Source organism: Martes martes (assembly GCF_963455335.1).
Source record: "Martes martes genome assembly, chromosome: 15".
In the NCBI taxonomy this organism is placed as follows: Eukaryota; Metazoa; Chordata; class Mammalia; order Carnivora; family Mustelidae; genus Martes; species Martes martes.
In genome coordinates, this window is record NC_137903.1 from 15,488,991 (window position 1) to 15,507,853 (window position 18,863).

At 35.0% G+C, this 18,863-nt stretch overlaps 1 protein-coding gene across 2 annotated transcripts in view; it reads left to right on the forward strand.

Annotated features, from left to right (window-relative positions):
- The window catches only part of USH2A (usherin), a gene marked incomplete at both ends in the record, with an annotated part of 700,457 nt that overhangs the window by 511,519 nt on the left and 170,075 nt on the right, over positions 1-18,863 (forward strand). For both annotated transcript variants that reach the window (XM_080825193.1, XM_080825194.1), the window contains 2 exons: positions 4,298-4,496; positions 7,668-7,836. In XM_080825193.1, the coding sequence (XP_080681319.1) occupies positions 4,298-4,496; positions 7,668-7,836 (368 nt within the window). The remainder of the gene's footprint in view (positions 1-4,297; positions 4,497-7,667; positions 7,837-18,863) is intronic.

The window sequence follows — 18,863 nt, forward strand, 5'->3', positions numbered from 1 at the left end:
TCTGTTTATTTTTGGTTATTTTGGGTGATGGGTCAATGTGAAAGAGCAGTTTTATCTTCAGAAATCAATAGACTCTTGCTGTTCCCTTTAGAGGTGAAATATTTCCTACTTGTAAATGGAGGAATTCATTATCTGTCATCCTGTTTGGGGCTGTAGTTCAAAATCCCATACAGGAGGGAAATCCCATTCAACATTCTTTTGTCCTTGAGTTACTAATGTAGCTCACTGACATTTCTGTCTACCCCAGGTCTCTTCTACTCTAACCTGTCAGGTCACTAATTCTAATGGGGCTTTATCTTCTGGTAGTGACAACACTGCACAGTCATACCACTTTGCTATCAAACTCCACATGGTATCTGAGGGACTCCATAAACTTTTTTCTTTTATTCAAATTTCCCTCCTTTATTGCCAGATGTGGCTTATTCATTTATCAAGTTGGTCACATTACTCTTCCATACACATGTAGGATGATTCCCACCCTTCACTTTTGCTTATGTTGATTTTCCTGCCATTTCCTTCCCATCCTCATTCCTGAATTCAAGTCCACAGGCATTTGTCCCATGAGATCCTCATTGTTTAGTCTAGAAACAGTGATCTTTGCTTATGTGTGTTTTATATTAACTATTACCCAAGGACTCACATTTCGTCTTTTGATTTTTCAGCTATTACAAGTTATGTTAAATATTCTCATAGATAATCAAATATGCAATGACTTGATTTGGGAGATGAGAGTTAATATTTTCATCATACAACATTTATTTAATTCTATATTAAAAGTTACCTGATCATTTGTGGTAGCCATAATCTGGAAGAACTTAAGTGTTACATAAATAACTGACAAAAATAACCAAGTTAAATAGAGGGGAAAAAAGTCTTTGTAAACATGATCAGGTAATCCAGATCCACAATCTAGACTGATACGTCAAAGTATATGAAGATTTTTTTTCTTTGGCTCAAGCAAGAACATTTTGACAAAATGGTAATAAAATACTAGAATAAAATGTGAAAGAGTACCACGGGGAACCCTAATTCTTCATAAAAAAGTCTGTCTGACCTGTAACATGTTAATATTCATCTGTATAAGGGTGGGTGAAAAAGAAATGATTTTTTCCATACTCCTTTCTATCCTCAATGTTATTTTGTACTTCCCAAAGTAAGAATTGAAAGTGGTGATTATTGTGGTGGTGGCCACAGTAGTATATAGTAGTAACAGAAGTAGAATAGTAGATCTACTAACAATGTGATGTAATTAAAAAGAAAAAAAAAAAAACTCCAGCTAAAATGTCTGAACAATATCAATGAATCCATGTATCAAAATATGTGTAGATATAATGGTTGTCATCCGAAACTTTATTAAGGTAGCTTAATTTTAGTCCCTAGTGTTCTGGAGTTAAATAAACTCCAATCATGACTTTATGAACAAATCTACCCAAAAAATCCATTCAAGGACTTACAGTTGGTTGATTTTTCTGCATGAGCATACAGCCTTTACTAATCTATACCAAAAAGCTTCAGTTTGTTTCCCTGATATTTAACGTTCATGCCTATGATATAAGGGTATTTCTTCTATTTTATTCTTAAACATTAAAGGAATGAAACCATCAATCCAGATAATAATGGTGCATATTTCTCAGAGATGTCTTTCATTTCAAATCAGCAACCAAAGGTTTTTCCGTGTCATTTTTCCATTTCATTTCAAATCAGCAACCAAAGGTTTTCCGTGTCATTTTCTTTGGTTCTAATGAGAGGTGTAGTATAGGTGTTAAACTTGTTACTCTTCTTTGATCATTTATCTTCTTGTACCTGATTCAGATCCTCAAAAGCAAAACTGTTCATGTTATCACTAAAAATATAAGTAGTCTCACTCCACACCTATTTTCTGCTAGAAGAAGAAGTTACAATGGTGTGGTATTCTACATGGTGTTTTCTAGACTTTACTAATTCACTGGCTTTTGTAGAATAGTCAGACCCTTGAATGTCACTTAAATGTAGTCTTTCCTATGGTTGATTATGCAGTGAATACAAAAGAGGTATCTGGAAAATGTAGAATTAATTTTGAAAGTTGGATAAAGACCTTAGAATAATAATGGTGACTATACAAGTCACCTATGAAACTGTTCTTTTGTAGGTGACATTAATTTCCTATCTACAGAGTCTTATTAGTGAATGTGTTATGTTTGTACCCCCAAGAAAATGAAATAATGATTTTCTTTTTTTTTTTTTTTAGCAGTCTATTAAAATGTCAAGGTTTATCTTGACTGCTGCTTTTTAATGTAAATGTTTGGGCTTAATTGAATTCCTAATATGTGATGTCACTTGGAATTCTGATAGGGTCCAGTAATTTTGCCTGTAAAGATACATTTCTTCTTAAAATGAAAGGTATAAGAAAAATACCATTTAACACAATGGCAGAAAAGTGGTCACACAAGTTATTGTAAGATTTTTATTGTAAGAGCTTTAAAGTATAGGGACTAAGCTTATGTGTGCTTGCTGTCTTCCAAAGTACCTACTGGATGTTTTCTATGTGAAAGTGCCTGATAACTGTTTGTAATTGGCTAATTGTTATAGTTGGAAATTTTAGAATTTTAAAAGTAGAATTAATCTTGAATGTCAAAGTTCTACCCTTTTTTTGAAAATAATGAGAATAAAAGTAATTATTATTTTACATTTCCATGTAAAATAGGAAGACTTCCTTTGCCATGCTAAATAAGTTTCAAGAATATGTCACATCCAAATCTCTGGGGCTTTATTAAAATTTTTAACTATTCTGCTTATAGAGCTTATTTTAAAAATGCTAAAGATAGTATGGTGTGTCATCTAGGCTGTATCATTCTGGCAAGTAGTCCTAACTGCAAAATTAAAGTTCTAGAACATTAACATGAGAGCAAATCATCTTATTCAGGGTTGATTCCTAGTGGACAGCTTAATGTTATGATTTCATTTATTTCAACAAAAGAAATATTAATAGACCATTGAGACTGCAATAAAGTTTTAGTCGAATACTATGCCCTTATTATATACCAACCTCCCCCCAGAATAGTATACTCATATTTAGAATGAAATTGTTGCTCTACTTTTAAGAATCAAGCATCCCATAGAATACAATGATGTAAATGTATTTGTTATGGGAATTTCCAATTCCTATATTTCTTGCCACAAAACATGTCCAACTATGATATTTAAAGAATTATTAGAGGGGCTCCTGGGTGGCTCAGTAGGTTAAACTTCTGCCTTCAGTTTGGGTCATGATCTCAGGGGCCTGCGATCCAGCCCCATGTATGTCTTCCTGCTCACTGAGGAGTCTGCTTCTCCCTTTCACTCTCCTCTCCCCCACCATGCTCATGCGCTCTTTCTCTCTGTCTCAAATAAATAAATAAATAATCTTTTAAAAAATTATTAGAGAAACAAATCTGTTTATATTAGTCAAATATCAAGATATGTCTAAGCAAAGTATATTTGGAAGGATATTATATTTAGTTTATCATGATATAATTTATAAATAATAAATTTATCAATTTTTTTTACCAGTTGGTAAGTTTATCCACTGATAATAAGATTTTTTCAATTGGCACATTTATATTGGCTACAAGTAACAAGACACCCAACAACAGAGGCTTAAGTAAATAGTTCTAAAGATTGTAAATTGTAACTGGTATTGGTTCACCTGTACCAAATAACATGGTGCCTCTCTTGGAGATTCTTATGATGTTTCTCAAGTGGCTGCAAGTTGACTGCTGAAGTTGCAGACATCATGTTTAGCAGAAAGGGAGAAGGGGCAGGTGATGGCTGTGTCAAGAAAGCTGAAATTGCCTAGGAACCTTCAGAGGCTCCCACTGTGGTTTTCTAGCTACATATCTATGAACAGCTATGTGTGAGCTGGGAAAGGAAGGCAAAGGAGATGGTGAGATGAGGTCTGCAACATGTTCTAATTCCCACCTTATTTACCACTTTTTCATATTACCTGTGTCTTACTTTTCCTTATCCAACCAAATTTTCCTGTTCGTTTTCCTGATTAACCAAAACAGTGGTACTCTTTTGTCTCTGTAGTTTCAAGTGGGAGATCACTGGACTCTCGTCATATGTTATCCTCCCAAAAGCTTACATGGTTTTCATTGATTCTCTAAACATATTGTATGGTAGTTATATATATTCTTTTGCTTCAGCTTCTTAATTAAGAAGTTGTTGACAAAATGGACCTTTTGACCAGTCTGGGAGATTAACTGAAAGTACATGAGGCTGAGAGCAGTGATGTTAAATGTTATCTTTTCAGAGGTATTGATTATTCTATCCATTGCAGATCCCTTCAAGTTGATTGGATGTCTCCAGGGAAGCCAAATGGTATCATTCTCGGATATGATGTCTTACGTAAAACATGGCTTTCATGCCCTAAAACCCAGAAGTTAAGAAAGGACCACAGGGGCGAGCTCTGCAAGGCAGTGAAGTGTCAAAAACCTAAAACCATCTGTGGACATAGGTGCTATTCTCCTGAAGCTAAGGTATATCTTTTCATATGAGTCAGTGAAATATGTTTTTCTCACTAAACACTCCTGGTGAAATCACTTGCTTCTTAAACCATGGTTTGTCATAATCAATTTTTCCACTAGTCTATCAGGAAGACCCCAAGGAAAAGAAAGGATGCTTATAAAAACCCTCTCATCCTCATGAGCATCTTAGCCTTCTCATTTTTTATCATCTTCACAGGAAATATTAGTTTATTGAAATGGCAAGGAACTCCCGAATTTGTATTTGATTGAATGACTTGAATTTTCCTTGCAACAAATCCATTCAGCTACAAGTGGCTGTTAGTTTACACAACACTGATGAGTAACTGTGAGCAAGACCTTCCATGGTTTGGCAGAAATATTTTAAAATTATGGCCATTTGCAGATTAATGTTCATATTAGTTGCAGTTTAGGAATCAGATCAATAACACAGCCAGACATAGGAGTTTGCAAATGGCTTTTATTGACAAATGATGCAGAGAATGCTTACTTTGAAGGTAGGATTTCACCTAATGAAATAATGTTCCTATTTGTCAACAACAACGTCACACATTTAATGTACTAAAACTGTTACTAAATTCAAAAGATTCACTGCAAAAAGACACAGTAATTAAGGAAGTGAGTTGTTGAAGCAATATGGATCAAAATACAAATTATTACAGCTGACACTGGCCAAGCAGTGGCTATCATCTAAGAAATGTTTTAAATCTAGCAGTTACTATCTATACTTTTTTTTTTTTTGTACGTAGGCTCCTGAATTGCCATTATGCCTAAGTTTTACATTATTTTAGGCCATTAAGTGTATACTATCTGATGAACATACCTCCATAAAATAAAATTAAATTCAGAATTTTTGAAGGGAAAAATGCTGGAATAAATTTGCCCATTAAAAAATGTTCTCTGGGAGAAAGAAAGAAATCGTTGATGCTTTAAGCAAAGGCTTATTTTTCTTTTTAAGGATTAAGGACATACACAGGTATTGACAGTTAAAGAGAATAAAGGAAGTCAATTAAAATCTCAAGAGAAAGCAATCGTTTGTAAATTTCTATTTAGAGTTAACTATGAATATATATTTCTTGGGTGAGAAGTTGGAAAGAGACAGAAAAGAGACTAAGAATTTTTAGGCTGAATCACCACAATTTATCAGGAGGACTCAAAATACATATGAAAAATTTACCATGTATTCAAACCCCAGTGAACATCAGACCTAGAAGGCTTGTTAAAACACGGATTGCAGGTCCTGCCCCCAGAAACTCAAATTTGGTAAATCTTAGGTGGAGTGTGAAAATTTGCATTTCTAACATGTCCCCAGGTGATGCCTTTGCATCTGTTCCAGGAACTGTATTTTGAGAATCACTACATTACAGACTTGCTTTAGGAAAACTATAGGACAAGGAAAAGGCTATTCAGATATTAGGTACACATTTATCAGCTCAAGTTATTGAAATTTCTGTTTGTGTTTTCTGAGACAGCTAACTTGAAACTTGAATTAGAAATTAAGACATAATTCTGTTTACGTGGAGACCTCCCAAGAGAAATAATTGCTTGAGCATATCACTTTGGGAACCCACCAATGATCTGGGTCAAAGGGCACTAGAAAAATTCACAAGTTTCATGTGGCTAGAGGAGCCTGAGAACGGCAGTGGAAAGATAGGAGTGAACCAGTTCTAATGCACCAAAACTAAATAAACACCCCAGTGAAGATTCCAGAAGAAAATGATAAGGACTAGAGAAGCTTGCTGAAGAAAAGGGCTAGACGTACTTCAATGTCTAGAAGTTCTCTTTATGAGAATTGGACTTTAACAAATCCTTTAAGATCACACAATAAAGAGCAAGATTTTAGGTCACTGTCATAAAACAAGAAGAAGGTGAGCATTGTTTTCCCCTGAAAGCAAAAATGACCAGCATCCTTAAATCCCCCATAAACACATGACAATTTTTTGCTTAAGTCTTAAACATGAGGCATAATTTCAAATTTACTTTTCACACAGAGTATGGCGTCAAAGAGAAGGATCACCCAGTTTATCTCTGGCGGGAGACTAATTCTGAATCCTCACTGCTAATAACTAAATACAGAAAAGGAAATTTATCACAGTTGATTTAGCATGGCTACCTGCAGGAGTAAACTTTGAATTTAAGAGCCCTATTTCTTTGTTCTCTGGTAATTTTTGAAAAATGAATGAAGTACTACACTAGTGGTGTTTGAAGACTTAGCCCACGTTCTGAGCTTGATTCACGAGTTGGTGCATGCTAGAAATAGCAATGTGCAAAATGGAAAAAGAGAAACACCTCTAAATAGTGGTTGATTTTGCCTGCCACAGGAAGCTTCTATCTAATTTACGTGACTTATGCCAAGTGTAGGTTCTGAGGCTACATTTCAGCAACTATTTAGCATTTGATTTGTTATATATACAGAATATCAGTCTCTCAGACCTCAAGTGAGCATGCAAATAATTATTTGATTGTTCAAGCACATAATTTCTTCTACAGCTCCTGGAAAAAAACACATCATTAAAAGGGCTTTTCAAAATTAATTTCCATATAAATTTCTTTTTTAAATAATGGTGGCCTATGACATATACATGTATATATGTGTGTGTATATATGTGTGTGTGTGTGTGTGTACATGTGTGTGTATATATATATATGTATATATATATATATATATGTAAATGTTAGAGTCTGTTGAGATTACCTTGTCTGAAGATCGGGTTTGTAAATAAGTGATCATATAAATTATAAGGAAAAGGCTATTTATTAAAAAAAAGGAAAGATCGATGAGAGATAGATTTCCATAAATGTGTTTTCAAATTAAACACTGATTAAAATAAAAACACATATATGAAGGCAATTTTTTACTTACAATTCTAAATCCTCTTTACATTGGGAGCACTGACATTCAAAAGAGAATTCATATTTATAGAGTGTGATAACAGAGCACAAAACATGCTTGAAGTCTAAAAAAGCTACATTGTATCATAGCATATATAAAATTTAAATGATGATGGGAAAATGCACTTTTCAAACTTTCGAATTTTTATCAATAATATACTACATTTGGTCTCAGGTCAAGGGCGACTAGAGTATAATTGTATCACATGAGATATGACGGTCTAGTACTTTTAATTAAACTGATATTTCTTTAACCCCAATTCCCACCTTCAGGTTTGCTGTAATGGGGTTCTCCACGACCCCCAGCCTGGGCACCACTGCTGTGAAGAGAAATATATCCCGTTCGTTTTGAATTCAACTGCGGTTTGTTGTGGCGGCCAAATACGAGAGGCTCAACCAGATCATCACTGCTGTTCTGGGTATTACACTAGAATTTTACCAGGTGAGGATCATTTCCAGGTGTGTTCAGTGTTGGAGAGCAAGAATTCCTGTCCTCTTCAAGCACCTTCTAGGTGGACTAAAATCAAATTGGCAGGGGACTGATTAACAGGAGAAAATCAGATTTAATACCGTGCCTACCAGGAATCCACACAAACAATGAAATTCCAAAGACAGTGAGGACAGTCACGCAAAATGAGGTCTATATGTCATTCTGAACTAAGGGGGAGGGGGTAGTGACCTGGGACATCAGAGGAAAGGAATGCATTTCACAGAGCAACAAGAAGAAAAGCAGATGTTTGGTAATTAGTTGTTTGCCCTGCCATACAGATGGGTAACTCAGATGAAATTTATCTCTGCTAATAATCCTTATTCTGGAAAAGACAGCCAATTTGGATTCTTCTGTGTATTTAAGGGAGGGGCAAAAGTTTCTCTTCAGCCTTCATGGTCTCGATTGCCTTTGGCTTAAAAAAATCTTCATGCCAGAGTGGGCCATCTTGGGCGGCTGCCCTTGGCCCTTACATCAGTAGTCTGGGAACCTGAAAAAGCCAACCCATGACTCATGCCCATCAACTATTTCAAGCACCTCCTCAACAAAAATTTAATGACTAACACATAACCAGCCTCCTGCTTTTAAATATTATTTCTTCTTTCAGCTTTGTTGAAATCTAAGCAAGACTAGGTAGGTACTAAAAGAGAGGGAATACAAGGGACTTATGGTGTCTACCACATAAGGAAATTTATTAAGACCTGGTAACTCCCTTTATTTTTTACTTTATTTCTTCCCATGGCTAAGCATTTTCACCATAAATTCTGTGAATTTCTAAGTGTTCCACCCCATGAAGCCATTCTTCATTTCCTCCATTTCTATTCTGGACTATACATGCATTGTCCCTGGATGGATTATAAACACAAATTCCATTTATCAGAGACTAGTCCACTGTCTGTGGTAGGGCAGAAAGAAGGTTGCTGCTGCGAAGAATAGCAAAGAGAGATTTTTCCCTCCTCACACCCCCGTTTTCTTTCTTGCTTTGAGCGACCAAATAAGCACTGTCCAAATTTCAACTACACAAAACTGTACAATTGAGAATAAAGATGATAACATTTGGTATTTATAAAACACAAAGTCTCTGACAGGCTCTGAATGTAAAGGTTTTACATATGATACCTTATATACTTTCCACAACTGTAGGATATTGGTGTTTTATCTGAAGTTTATAAACAAGGAAATAGATTCAGAAAGGATTGATAACATAGCCAGATTCAGATTATTGGGAGTGGAAGACCTGAAGGGCAAATCTCCACATGTCTTTCCAAAATCCATGCTCAACTCGACTTACCCTTTTTTTTTTAATCTGTTATTTACTTTATTATTTTTTTCCAAGTTTTTATTTAAATTCCAGTTAGTTAACATACAGTGTAATGTTAGTTTCAAGTGTAGAATTTAGTGATTCGTCGCTTGTATATACTTGGTATTCATACAATACCCACCACCCATTTAACCCATGCTCCCCCCAACCTCCCTTCCAGCAAACCCTCCAGTTTGTTTTCTATAGTTAAGAATCTGTTCACCCTAATGTTTATAACAGCAGTATCAACTACAGCCGATTATGGAAAGAGCCCATATGTCCATTGACTGATGAACAGATAAAGAAGATGTGGTATATGGATTATTACTTAGCCATCAAAAAGGATACAATCTTGCTATTTGCAACACAGTGGATGGAGCTAGAGAGTATAATGCTAAGCAAAGTAAGTCAGTCAGAGAGAGACAAATACCATAGATTTCACTCATCTGTGGACTCTAAGAAGCAAAACAATGGGGGAAAGAGAAAAAGTCAAATATTTATTCTTATAAACCCAAATATGTTAATATATGTTAACATAGTTTTTAAAGTGACTATTTCAGACTTTTAAACCTCTTCATTATTGCCACTGACAGTTACTATTTATCCTGAGAAAGCCATTGACAATACAGATTTTTTTTTTCCTACCACCTAAGTTTAATGCCTATGTCTTCAGAAGCAAAGAAAACAGATATGGGATAAAGAGAAGATGTCCAAGAAAAGCTGAATGCTTCGGGATACCTAGTTTAACTAGGAATTTATGTTAAACATCCAGTTAATTCAGGTTATTATTCAGTGTACCTTTGTGTTTGGCATAAATATGTTTGTCCAAGGTATGTGAGAGAGAAATCTCTTTTGTAAAAATTCTAGAGCAAAAAGGGAAGGTGAGGTCATTAAATATATGCAAGTTTATTCAAGGCAGAGACTCTCTAATCTTCATAATTTTTCCTTAATACTAATAGAAAAATCTGTCTTTATAGCAATGCTGTTCTTATTCTTTTGCAAAAATACTTTCATAATTAAGTAACTCCTAATCAACTAGATTTTCCAAGTAAGAAAAAACAATGGTGTTGGAAATAAGGATTTTGTAGAGAAGGATAACTTCTTTACCCTGAAATTATCGTGTTAACAACTAATCAGACTCTGCCAAATACTTTACTCTCTCAAAATAGTTCACACTTTGGGAGTTTTCTACTACATTTCCTATATTCTTTCCCCTGCAAAAAAGTTGCCCTGAAAAATATAATTAAATAGATGAGATGGGCATGTTCTGTTGTCTTCTTTCCTGTTGTTTAGACTAATGGACCATACCATGCTTTTCTCTTAATTCTAACATAGAACTAAATAATAGTGGTTTTATTACCAAGTCTCTTGAAAATTTTTGATATTGTGATTTGCAGTGAACTGATGAAACTGAGAAAATATTCTCTGTCCCTTAACTTTGACGAAAAATCATTGGTTGTATCCATCATGTCTGTTAACTCTTAAATTTGCATTTCACCTTTCTCAATCCTAACACAAGTGTCAGATTTCAAGCTAAGAAAACAATCTAATTAAAAGAAAAAACTCCAAGGTTCCTGGATGGCTCAGTCAGTTGAGCATCTGACTCGGTTTTGGCTCAGGTCATGATCTCAAAGTTGTGGGATCAGGCCCTGCGTTGGGCTCCATGCTCAGCACTGGAGTCTGCTTAAGACTCTCTCCCTCTTCCTGGGCCCCTCCCTGCCCTTGTAGTCTCTCCCTCTTTCTAAAAAAATAAAAAATAAAAAATAATCAAATAAACTTAACTCCTTTTTCCTAAAGATAAAATAAGCCATGAAAATCCAAAAGTCATTTATTGACATTATAAAAAACTTTTTAATAAGTAATTTTTGAAGCAAGAGTTTTGAAAACCTTCATGATCTGTATATGACACATGCTCATTCAAACCTCAAACATTTCAATATCTTCCAAACTGTTGAGCATGGTCCATATCTGGATTCCTTTTAAGTAGTTCATTTTTCACAGTATTAGAATGCCTACCGTATTGTCAAGGAAAAAAATATGCAATCTCATGGGATAATCAAAGAGAGTGTTTTGCTGCAATCATTAATCTCAATGTACCTAAATGAAGAGATTATATTGTGACCTCTATCCTCAGCCAGTGGTCTTTGTTAACTACTTTAACACTGTTTACATCAAGAAAGAAACCATAGTGACCCCAAACCATCTTGTATCTAAATGCAATTAAAATTCAATCAGTACTCTGTCAGTTCCAGGCTAAGATGGATATAGGCATTTTGATATTTATAGATAAGTCTGAAATATTGGTTAATAATATTTACTTCGTATTTTTCTCACAACTTTCCTTTATAGCACTCTACAACAAAGAGTGGCAGAGGAAAGAATGCCTATTCCACTCCCCTTTTTTTATAAATATGCTAATGACCTCAAGCTAAATGTTAATGTGGGTCATTCTTTGATAAGAATAACAATTAACTGTGAAGACTGCATGGTAGCTTTTAGAGAGAAAACATTTTCAAGCCTGTCGTGGAATAGATTCATTTTGAGAGGTTAATGAGAAGGTGACTGATCCTTGTATCTTACGTCTAATAGACCTTTTTTGAGGGAAAAAGAATCAGTTTTGGTTCTCATTGATATAATCCACATCTCTTTTTATAAAGCATTTTCTTCTGTCAATGACTGAATAAGAAAATATCTAAACTAATTAATATTTGTTATCCTCAAAACTGGCTTTAAAAAATGTTGGTTTTCCCCAAAATATATATTCTCCCATACACACACACACACACACACACACACACACACACACTATGTTTCTTCTAAACCCACAGTTGTCCTAAATGATATTTAACTAACTATGCTGCCCCTCTACCACGTTATGTTAGTTTGCCAAGAAGATGCACTGCTCTCTGGCTGTGGAGATTTAAAAACTATGGCAACCACATTTGAGACCAAGTTTGAAAATCCTTTTACCCAGAGGAATGTAGCAAGTACAATAACTTTACTGTTCACAATAAGGTCTTTCCTCCTTTTTTGGCCTCTAGTAGAAGAAAAATTTAGAATTTCCTTCTGCTTATGCATACCATGTTTTAAGATCCTTTCACTCTCTCTCTCTGACAAATAAATAAGTAAAATCCTTAGGAAGGAAGGAAGAAAAGAAGGAAGGAAAGAGAGAGAGAGAAAGAAAGAGGAGGGGAGGAAGGGAGGAAGAAAAGGGATGCCTGGATGGCTCAGTCTATTAAGCATCTGCTTTTGGTGCAAATCATGATCCCACATGATCCCATGTCCTTGGATGGAGTCCTGTTTTGGGCTCCTTGCTCAGCAAAACCCTGCTTCTCCCTCTGCCTGCTGCCCCCCCTGCTTGTGCTCTCTCTCTCTCTCTGACAAATAAATAAGTAAAATCTTAAAAAAAAAAAAAAAAGGATCCTTTTAAAGACTATCAACTAAGCCAACAGTCCCCTACATTCCAGGATTTCATACCTTGAGAGAAAACTGATTATGCCCTGACCCACTCCTTGGTAATTTCCCTAGAGAAATGAAAACTTGTGTTTACACAAAAACCTGCTCACAAATGTTTATAGCAGTTCTACTCATAATTGCCCAAAGCCAGAAATAGCTCAAATGTCCTTCAGTGGGTAAAGGAACAAACTGTGGTGTATCCTCACAAAGGAATACTACCCAGGAATCAAAAGGAACAAACTACTAATAAATACCAGAAAGATACTATGCTGAGTGAAAGGAGCCAGTCTTGGGGCTCCTGGGTGGCTCAGTCCATTAAGCGTTTGCCTTCAGCTCAGGTCATAACCCCAGGGTCCTGAGATCAAGCCAGACATCAGGCTCCCTGCTCAGTGGAGAGCCTGCTTCTCCCACTTCCTCGGCTGCCAGCCCTGCTTGTGCTCGCACTCTGTCAAATAAATAAATAAAATCCTGAAAGGAAGGAAGGAAGGAAGGAAGGAAGGAAGGAAGAAAGAAAGAAAGAAAGAAAGAAAGAAAGAAAGAAAGAAAGAAAGAAAAGGAAAGGAAAAAGAGAAGAGAAGAGGAAAGAAAGGAAAGGGAAAGGGAAAGGAGGAAGCCAGTCGCAAAAGTTACGTCCTGGGAGATTCCATTTCTATGACATGTGAAAGGACAAGCTGTGGGGATGGGAAACAAATCAGTGGTTGCCAATGGTGATGGGTGAGAGGAGCACGTGACTGAAAGAATAGTATGGAGTTTTGGGGGGTGATGAAACTCATCTGTATCCTAATTGTATCTTTATGTTAAAATTCATAGAATTATGCATCACCCCAATAGGTCAATTTTAAATGGGTGATTTTTTTTAATAAAAAAAATGTTGAAGTCATATGCCTTAGAATTCTATTTCTATTCTATAAAAAGGAAAAGTAAGACATAGGAACAAGATCAAGTCACTCTGTTAGTGGAGACTGAAATTTGTATGATTAAAAATTAGATCGATCCATTAGAGATACTGTATTATATAATAATGTGATGACTTCATACATGTAATTTAATATGCTTTTCTGGCATATTGGTAGAGCAGAAAGAAAGAAAATTTATCTCCATTAAAATTACATTGAAAATTCCTATTTAAAGAAAGCAAGCAAAAATGTCCCAGTTAGAGACTAAGGTCGTTATTTCAGGTAATTATGTATATGATCATATTCTAATAAAAGAAAATTCTGTATAGGGGTTTGCTGGTTTGATGCTGAGTAACTAGTGGATAAAAATGACAGACTTTGGAGTCAAACTGCCTGGCTTCACATCTCATTTCTTTCACTTATTAGTTGTCTGACCTTCATTAGGTTATTTAAAGTAAGTAATATTAGTGGGAAACTTACGTCTCTGATTTCTCTGACTTCTGGAATTAGAACCCCCAAAGCTTTCATGTGCAAATAGAAGGAAAGGTTGATAAGAATTGGGGAGCATTAGAGTACATGAGGTTAAGAGGCATCCTGTAGGTGACAAGAGATTGTCTCTTATGAATTATTCTAGAGCAAAGACTCAGGTGTGTCCACTTTCATCCAATTCTGTTAAAGGGCAACCAGTTCATAAAAGCTAAGAATCAAATGTCTAATGGACATTGAGATCCTATGAGTCCAGGAATCCTCATTGATTCTTGTTGATTCTAAGAGACCAAGCAATCCTTTATCTAAGCTGGCTTTCAGCAATTGACTAGGGAAGTCACAAATAGCTTCCAACCTTTAAAGAGAAAGAGACTTTCTATTTTGCATGACCTCACAGTTTCAAATCCAGACCCTAGGAAATGTGCTTTGTTCTGAAAACACGGATGCTTGGAAACTATGTCATTTCTGTGTTACCACTGTCAACAAATACAGAGAATCAATTTGTCAAGCTTTCACAGGAACATAACGGAAGATCATCCACACATTGTGTAAGAGTGGAGTTTTAAAGCGGAAACCAAGAATCTTTAGTGTATAGTTTCCTAGGGCTCCTTGTAACAAATTACCAGAAATGTGGTGGCTTAAAACAACACAGTTTTATTACCTGACATTTCTCATGGTCAGAAGTTCCAAATGGGTCTCACTGGGCCAGAAACAGTGTATCAAGCCAGACTGCCTTAAAGAATCCTTTTCCACCTTGCAGAGGCTGCCCGCATTCCTTGCGTACGGGTCTCCTACCATCTTCCAGCCTTGCGATTGTAGTCAGTCCTTTCTCACATAGCATTATCAAACTCAATTCCATCATGCTGCTTTAATCCCCTTTTGCCATTAACATAACGTATTCACAGATTCCAGAGATCAGTACATGGACATCTCCAGGAGGTCATATTCTGCTTATCACTCTAATGCTATGGTTAAATAATTATGAAAATTAAAGTGGCATTTCTGTAAACTCTTGGGGCATAATTATCCCAAGTGAATAAAAAAAGATACTGGGAGTGTGAGTGCAACAGTATATGAAAAACTGCTACCCATAGATCTATTATTCTGAGCAAATGTCTCGGGGACTGGAGAGAGGATGGTATTAGGTTGGGAACTATGAGAAGTGAGGAGGCACAATCTTGTTAATGGCCCTTAAATCTTGGACAAAGTAGTAGACAAGTCATTTATTTTTTGGATGGAATGAATAAGATATTATAAGGATTGCAATAGGGACTAAGAAGTCTTTTCTGGAGTTATGTGGGTACAATGGACCTGATTTTCTTCAACAACCACCTTTTTTTTTTTTTTTAAGTGAATTTTTAGCCAGTTTCAAGAAGGACATAGTCAGGTTTATAGAGACCTTTAAGGGTTTAGCCTCTTCTATGAATCCCATATCTAAACTCTCCTTGCCCCAGTGACTATGATTCAAGGTCTGAGATGTAGATCATGAAGTCATCAGGAATTAGATAGTTAGTCTGTGCCATCATCAAATTATAGGCTGGGGATTCTGGTGGGAGTTCAAGAAACAGGCTTGTGGATACACATTTAGTACTAGCATCCCATTAACAAAGCAGATCTCCTCCCATCAAATGCACCAGAGTGGAAAAAATACAAAGTTAGCAGAAAAGTATGTTGATTGAAGACAAAGATAAAGGGAGAGTCTGGAATGTATTTGAAATGTCTACCTCTGAGACAGGTTATTCCTAGGAAGGAGTGATAGAAACATAGTAGAATTTATAATAGTGTAACCCCAATATCAATTAGGTATGAAAACTTCAATTTCTACCACTGCATGAAAAGTTCTCTTTTTTTGTGTTAAAGGCAGTTATGGATTGACCAAAAGCAGCTGCTTTCACAGAAAGAGGTTCTTGTGCCAGCCAGTGTTTGTCTTTTTCCTTTTTTGATTCTTTCTAGCTAAAGTAGAGCAAATGTTCTTCCATTGTCCCTTTTCCTTACAATAATGACATTCGTCTTTGTGTAGACTAGACATGGATATGTCCTTGTTCTTCCTTTATTTAACTGCTTAATCTGAAAATCTATTAGTTTGATCCATTTTTTTTTTTGAGCCAAAGTATTTTCCAAGTGTTCATCAAGTTCTTCTAATTTAGAGAGAAGGCATTGTCTACTATCCTATCTTCTGATTTCCAATGAATTATTGAAATCTTGACTTCCATTGAGAACAGAGTATTCCTAGTGGTAACTAAGTGGTTTCTGAAACTAGGCATGGAATTATGTTTCCCCTGTTTATGGAACTGGACTTTTTTATTGTAGTAAAGTATACGTAACAAAATTTATAGTTTTTACCATTTTTAGGTGCATATTTCAGTAGCCTGAATGTATTCACATGCTTGTGAAATCACCACCACCACCATTTCCAGAACATTCTATCTTCCCAAACTGAAACTCTGTTTCCATTAAACATTAACTCCCTGTTGTCCCTAGCCCCTAGCCCCTGATAACTACCATTCTATTTTCTGTCTCTATGAATTTGACTACTCTATGTACTTCATATACACTTAATATGTTTTCAGGGTTCATCTGTATTCTAAAATATGTGAGAATTTCTTCTGTCTTTTAGACTGAATAACATTCCATAGTATGGATATACCACATTTTCTTTGTCCATTCATCTACTGATGAATATTTGGAGTGTTTCCACCTTATGACTTTTGTGAACAATACTGCTATGAACACTGGTGTACAAATACCTGTTTGAGTCCTGCTTTGCATACATTTTTTTTTAACTTTATACTCAGAAGTAAAATTCCTGAATCATAAGGAAATTCTGTGTGAATTTTTTTGAGGAACTGCCTTAGTGTTTTTCACAGAAGCTATACTATATTATATTCCCCACAACAATGTGCAAGTTTATTATATGAAGAAGACCCAATTTCTCTAATTCCTTGATAACATATTATTTTCTGTTTGCTTATTTTATAATAGCTGTTCTTCTGACTATGAAGTAGTATCTCATAGTGATTTTGATATGCATTTTCTTAATAATTAAAAATATTCAACATCTTTCCACATGATTAGTGGCCATCTGTACATCTTCTTTGGAGAAATATCTAGATGAGTCTTTTAGCCATTTTTTTAATGTGTTGTTTGTGTTTTCGTTGTTGAGTCGCAGGAATTCTTTAGAAATTTGGGGTGTTTGTCCCTTATCAGTTATATAACTTACAAATATTTTCTCCTATGGTTTGCCTTTTTATATAGTCATTAGTGTCTTTTGATGCATAACACTTTTAAATTTTGATGAGGTGTAATACATCTATTTTTCTTTTGTTGCCTTGTACTTTTGATGTCATAATCAACAGATTGTTGCCAAGTCCAATGTCTTGAAGATTTCCCCTTATGTTTCTTCTAAGAATTTTATAATTTTATCTTTACATTCAGGTCTTTGGTCCATGTTGAATTAATTTTTGTACATGATATAAGGTAAGGGTTCAACTTCATTCTTTTGCATGTGAATATTTACTTTTCCAAGTACCATTTATTGAAAAGATAGTCCTTTCATCATTAAATGGTCTTGACACCCTTGTTGAAAATTATTTGGTTATTTTTGTAGTTTCATTTCTGGGCTCTCTATTCTATTCTGTCAGTCTGTATGTCTGTCTTTGTACCAGGACCACACCATTTTGATTATTAATTTTATCTTTGTAGTATTGATTGTATCTTTATAGTAAGTTTTGAAATGAGGAAGTGTGAGATCTCCAACTTTGTTCTTTTTCAAAATTGTTTTGGCTATTTGGGGTCCTTGAGATTCCATTGCAACTTGGGGATAGATTTTCTATTTATGCAAAAAATATTTTTGAGATTTTGATAGAGATTGCATTGAATCTGTAGATCACTTTGGGTAGTATTGACATCTTAACGGTATCATCTTCTGATCCATGAACATGGGATGTCAAATTTATTTGTGTCTTCTTTAATTTCTTTCATCAACATTTTGTAGTTTTCAGTGTTCAAGTCTTCTACCTTCTTGGTTAAGCTTATTCTTAAGTATTTTTTAAACTATTGTAAATGGAATTACTTTTTTAAAAAAATTTCCTCTTCAGATTATTCATGTTTAGTGTATAGAAACACTAATTTTTACTTGTTGGTTTTGTATCCTGAAACTTTGTTGAATTCTTTTATTAGTCTTAACAGGTTTCTTGTTGAATCTTTAGGGTTTTCTACATATAAAATTGCATTCCTGTGAACAGAGATAATTTTACTTCTTCCTTTTCGGTTGGGATGCTCCTAATTTCTTTTTCTTGTCTAATTGCTCTGGCTATAAATCCCAATATTATGTTGAATAGAAGTGGCAAAAGCTGACAGCCTTGTCTTCCTGATCTTAGGGGAAAAACTTTCACTGTTGATTGTAATGTTAGCTGTGGGTTTTTCATATATGCTCTGTTTTGTGTTGTGGTAGTTTCCTTCTATACCTAGTTTATTTAATGTTTTTATAATAGAATGGTGTTGAATTTTGTCAAGTGCTTTTTCTATATCATTTGAGGTAATCTTGTGTTTGTCTTTATTCATTCTGTTAATATGGTATATCACACTGACTTTCATGTGCTGAACCATCTTTGCATTCTTTTCAGGAGTAAATCCCACTTGGTTATGTTGGATAATCATTTAAATATGCTCTTTAATTCAGTTTGCTAGCATTTTGTTAGGATTTTTACATCAATTTTCATAAAGGATATTGGTCTGTAGTTTTTGTTTTGTTTTTTCTTAAATTGTCTTGTCTGGTTTTGGTATCAGGGCAAAGCTGACCTCATAAATTTTGTTAGGAAGTATTTATTCCCCTTCAGTTTCTT